The sequence below is a fragment of the Perna viridis genome, chromosome 15 (genome assembly GCF_037379345.1).
Source record: "Perna viridis isolate PV_CMFRI_1.1 ecotype Kerala chromosome 15, ASM3737934v1, whole genome shotgun sequence".
NCBI classification, from domain to species: Eukaryota; Metazoa; Mollusca; class Bivalvia; order Mytilida; family Mytilidae; genus Perna; species Perna viridis.
The window spans coordinates 19294844-19300881 of NC_142459.1; the positions used below are offsets into that span (position 1 = coordinate 19294844).

A 6038-nucleotide genomic window follows, 5' to 3' on the forward strand; every position below is an offset into this window, starting at 1 on the left:
TTATAATATGCCAAATTTTATTTTGATTTTATAACAAGGCTGGCCATAAAATATTTGTTGGGTCTATCTGAAATTGAAATAAAACACACAATGAAATAATTTTGCGAAACCAAATTACAAATGGAAAAGTTTAATACTGTAGATTTAACCATATGAAAAATACCGATTTCTGGTTTCAATTTCACAATGTATTTAATTTTCGTTTTCAAATGAAATATTTATCCAATTTTTCTTCAATTCGAAAATGGTAGTAACTTACTAGTTTAATATGCGCCTTTTCCATACCCTCTAAGTCCTCCAGCACCTCCTATCCCGACGCCACCAACTGGACCAACTCCTCCAGCACCCCCAACTCCGACGCCACCAACTGGACCAACTCCTCCTACACCCCCCACTCCGACGCCACCAATTGGACCGCCTCCTCCAAGACCCCCAAATCCGACACTACCGACTGGACCAACCCTTCCGCTGCCTCCAGACCCAACGCCCCCGCTGAATCCACCGCTGAGTCCAAAACCTGATCCGCCTCCAAAACGACCGAAGGATGAACCGTAATTTATTGTTAACCACCATGGAAACCATTTACAGCAAGTATCCCATTGCCATGGAAAGATAGGCAGACTGCATGTTGTTGAATATCGCCATTCATCAATATTACACCCGTATCGTCTACAGGTGCACCACAGTTTACCTGAAATGATGTTTGTTTTTGTACAAAGTGATTGTAAAGTGACGACAACACTACAATTTTTCAAAAACAATATAAGGATCAAATATTAAAACCAAGACCACAAGAAAATTGCCTTTAGTGTATGTCTTTGTTGTTTGAATGTTTGGCTTAATTAAAAACAGTTTAGCGAATATTTATATATATGTAATGTAAAGTTTATTGGTGAATGTGAATTAAAAAAGCCACTCCTGGCGAAATCTTATATAAACAGATAAGATAGTATTTACCGGCACCAAAACCTCCTCCAATAACTCCACCATATTTCCTTCTTATTCCTCCTGGTATACCGCCATAACCAAAACCTGATACCAGTACTAAATAAACAGAAACAAACAATGCAACCGACAAGATCTTTGAGACAGCCATGACTTCTTCAGTCGAAGCGATGTCCTTTGCTGTTTTATGTAGGGGTATATATACACATGCATACAGACGGAAAAAAGGTTGCAAGGTCTAGAAAAAGTATATCTGTGGTTAGAATTTGATGCATAAACTTAGAAAAAAAAAGTTTGAGGTATAGTTCAGTTAAAATCGCATCATTACATCAGTTGGTCGTGATGAAGATACGTGCAAGACAAGTTCTTAAAATTTTAAGAATTAAGCATGAATCAGTCGTCCTAAGAATAAGGCATGGCTCATTTATGAATTATCTACCTTTCTTTAAGTCCCAAGAACCATGAACCACGTTTCATAAATTGGAATTATAACTTTAAAGTTCTCATGGATTCCTTGGAGAAATATGCAAAAAAAAATGGATAAAAGAAGAACAAAAAGACGTTGATTCTCAGTCAAAGAGGATAAAGGTTGTGAGGTGTTTTGAAACGTATGAATGTTTTAAGTAGGTCAATGAGTGTCAATGCTACATAAGTTTTCAAAGGCTACGATGTAGCAAATGCATTATCAACTATAGATGACAAATATGTTGTCGTACCAGCAGACAAAGCCACAAACAACATTGTTTTTGTCTACAAAACGCATTACATCCAATGGTTATTAAATTTTATACTCACAGCTGGCTGTCAAAGAGTGTAGTGGTACCTATTCAATGAGGATCCTGAAAATCAAAAGATCTTCTGAATCCCGGCCTCAATTCAAGATTATTATCTGAAAACAATAGCACTAATACTTATGATTTTTCAACTCTTTATACTTCTATTCCCCGTACTACCTGACCCAAAAAAAACACTATACTTCGTTGTTACTCCAAACAAAGACGGTACATCAACATACATATATGTAGTTTTTTGCAGAGAATACTTATACTTTGTTTAAATAATTCCAAAACATTTTCTAAATATAACGAAGAAAACCTTTTCAAAATACTGGAATTTTTATTTGTCAAGTGTGATAGATGTAAGTGCCTGATATATATATAAACTTATATTAGCTGTTATTTCATTTTAAATTACAACATCTTCAATCAAATTAGGTAACCATCTAATCATTTATAAATAACCATCCGATTTTAGAGGCAATTCGTACGACTCTCATAAGTGACCACTTGAAAACAAGCGGCAATAAAAGTTTTCCATTTTATTTCAATCAATTTTCGGAAGGTCACGTATCTCCTGTCATCTTCCATAAATATTTGACAAAAACATGTTTTCAAAAGAGAAATGTTTTAAGATGTAGTATATAAAACTAATGTCAACTGTTTAAGAGTACTTTTATGCTGTTTATTCTTGTCCTTTGGTCATGCTCTCCGTGTTAAATGTTTCAGAGGACGAAAAATATGTATTTGAAAGAACAAAACAAGAGCGCGGAGAGATACTGTACTGTTTGATACTTTTAGTTGCTGTTATAATTAAATGTTTGTACTCCGCATTTACTTAACTATTAACCGAATGAGATTAATGAAATAGAGTAGATTTCATTTTGAAAGCAACTGATACATAAAAAGATCAAATGATAAAAAATGAACAAATAAGACAAGTCTAGTTAATAATGATTTTTTGGTAGTAAAATTAGAAACTTCTAAATACAAATTTCCTATCAAGATTTTTTCTTCTTCATTGTTACCGTGAATTGCATAAATAAGGAACAATAATTTTCCATGATAACATTATGATCAAAGACTTGTTTTTCTATTATTTTGTTCAACGGGAAATCTTTAAAAAAAACAGAATCATATTAGGGATATGACAATAACAACAAAAATTTTGTCACATGTCTAAATGTTGTGTTTCAATAAATTATTATTTACATGTCCTTATACTTCAACCGATTTCAAGTCATACTCAATCATGACTGTGACTCGTGAGAAAATGAATAAAACAGTAAAAAAATTACAATCCGCGATACTTTTTACCACTATTATTGTGGCGACATTGGTTAAGGAAACTTGAGGAGCAACGCATTAATTCTTGCGAGAATGGTTGAGAGGATTTAAGAAGCGCCGTATTGAATTTAGAGAGATGGATAAAGGAGACATGACAATAACAGCATTGATTTTTGCGAGATTGATTAAGACTTGAGGAGTGCCGAATTGGTTCTAGCGAGGTTGGTTAAGGAGACTTAAAGAGCACCGCATTGATTCTGTAAAAATTGGTTAAGGAGACATGGACGCATCGCACTGGTTCACAGTAGATAGGTTAAGGAGAACTGCATTTATTCTGGCGAAGTCGGTTGAGGATAAATCGGTAGTGGGGACTACTTTAGTTTATTTCATTTAATACGTCCTTTTGGCTAATAAATACGAATCCAAACTTTCAATTTACGTCTTTTAAAATGACTACCGACTCCAGAATTAATCATACAATTTTTATTTCTATAATGAAAGAGTAATCAAGGGAATCAAGGTTATAGCGGTAATCAACAGAATGTAATCCAGGGACAAAGACATAAAGTAACTAAAATCATACATGCAAAATAACAAAAGTAAATGAGCAACTCGGACTCCACTAAAAACTGGAAACATGGATCATGTGCACCGGTAGGGTAAGCGTCCTCTGCATTTCTAGACTCCCACCGAGTTGCTCATAACAAGTCAAGTCCGGGGAAGACAAACGAGGAAAGGAAAACTATGACCCGTTGAAGAAAGATGTTATATACGTGATTATTATCGAGTATACGGTAAGACATGTAATAAATAAAACACGTTTAATTAAACAGTAAGAAAGTTGTGTTTTCGTTAGTTGTAACCTGGAAGCCCGGGTAATATTTCATTTCACAAGTTTCTAATATAACCGGTGGTCACCAGTGTCATCATCTGTCTTTTGATTGGCAGAACGAATATGACGTTATTTTATTTACTTTTATACGTCCTAATATTTGAATTAAAAGAAAGATACGTTTAAATGTTTTTAAGTTCTTTATATTGTCTTTCGATATAAATGCAGAATTTATAAAGTTAATTAAGATAATATCATCATTGTGTTTTGCTTTATTTCATAAGCGGTAATTTACTCATATATTTGGCATATCCGTCGTTGGTGACGTGAGTCTATATTTTTGCGACACTAGGATCGCTTATGATATTTGTAAGGGAACTAGATCATTGTTTGTTTAGTCAAGGACACAAAAATCATTAATTTTGTTTGTTTGATGCATCATTGCGTGCGTGGAATGTGATAATTTCCATCATTTTCGTCTGATTAAAGGTACATAACAGAACCATAATTACTTGTAAATGTAACGCATCAAACTACGCGAAGCACATGATCTCCGCTATTGAAATAATCTCTACTTTTTTAACACTGATTTCTTAGATTCACTTATAATACTCTACTTTTATTTACCCATGCATACAGTGTATGCCGGTGAAACTCTTCTACATATTTATTGTTAATGTATTAGTATGTCTACTAACTAATGTATATGATGCTTTATTCGTTTTGTTTTTCTTGTTTGCTTGTTTGATAAGTTGAGAGATCGGGTTTTCAGGTGGATATTTTTTGGTAATCGAAATTCTAACATGTTCATGATTAATTTTAGCCTATAACAATGACAATAAACGAGGACATGCCATATAACTGGTTATTTTGGTGGGTATACAATTTAGCGATTTTGACGCAAAACCGTCTGCTGATTTTAATTTTGGTGTATGTATGCTATATGTTAGTTGTGTACTAGGTATCTTAGTTCGGAGTAATTATTTGGCAGATTTATTCTTGCGTTTTAAGACAGATCCCTAAGATACGCCAATTTTAGCACCACGTGAAATATAACCGCTTTACGGTATTGAAAAAAAAATACCAAAGATATATATTTTTATCATAACAAAATGAATATGTTGTCTTCATGCACGTTTATTGCCCCATCTGTGCATGTCTGCACCATTGGATTTGCTCAGATATTTAAAAAAAAATTGATAGAGTTATCTGCTCTTTGAAACGTTCATTTAAAGTACATTGAAATTATATCTTAATTAACCAATGTGATATGCAAAGTCTTGCCTTTTTGTCATTGACTCTGATGGTGTAAAAGTCAAATTAAACTCTCAAAGTGGAGGGGTTTTCATCCACTAGCAGATTCTTACTGATATTGACACTTAAATGGATTTGTTGGAACTTCAAAATGTATCTTAACCCTGCAATGAAGTGTCTGATTTTTGCAAGTTTCAGCAAACTTAAAAAAATATGGTTAGTATAGCTTCAATAGTGCACATCAATGTTTTTTTTTTATCTTTTCTTTCTAGATAAGTTCACTGTATTATAATGTTTTCGTCGATGAAAAAATGCGAAAAAAGATCAGTACTAAAGCAAAAGAAATTATATCACTTGAATATATCCACCTACTATTAAAATTCAGGCAGGAATTTTTCACACTGAATAGACAATGAAATTCCTATTCCAATTTTTAGGTGCTGAAAATATTCTTATCTCATCCAAGGATTGTTCATATCCAATACCCATATTTTACATCTGGTCGCTTCTACGGCCACAATAATACGTCATGATCAGCTGTTACAAATATTTAACGGAAAACAAACTCAGAGTGAAGTTTAAAAAATCGAAGAACACGTGTTGTCATGCAAAATTTTGAAATTTCGGCCAATCTTGGAAAACGATAGAAATACAACATTTTCAAATCTAAAGGAATAAGAATAACCAAATGTTATAATTTACATCTACATTACGAAGCATAAAAAGTGCTAAGAAGAGGTACCAACTGGTCTTACTAGACTAATGAGCTCTTAGAGTATTTTCCTGCAAAATGTCTCATCAAAGAAAACGTGTTGCCCCAAAAAATTCAATTTTGGTCTTTTTCACCTTATTTAACCGATAATCTTTGCTTTGCAACTAAAGATCCAAAGTATGCACAAGAGCACATGCCTTTCTGATAAGACTAGATTTAATTTTGCAAAACA

At 33.4% G+C, this 6038-nt stretch overlaps 1 protein-coding gene across 1 annotated transcript; it reads right to left on the reverse strand.

The window, feature by feature from the left end:
* On the reverse strand, window positions 1–1115 carry LOC148597353 (uncharacterized). Its single transcript, XM_088564242.1, has 3 exons — window positions 958–1115; window positions 260–691; window positions 1–67 (listed from the first exon to the last, which is right to left on the reverse strand). Exons 1-2 carry the CDS (start codon window positions 1094–1096, stop codon window positions 264–266), a joined length of 567 nt encoding a protein of 188 aa, XP_088420368.1. The 5' UTR covers window positions 1097–1115; the 3' UTR covers window positions 1–67; window positions 260–263.
* Window positions 1116–6038: the final 4923 nt, after the last annotated feature.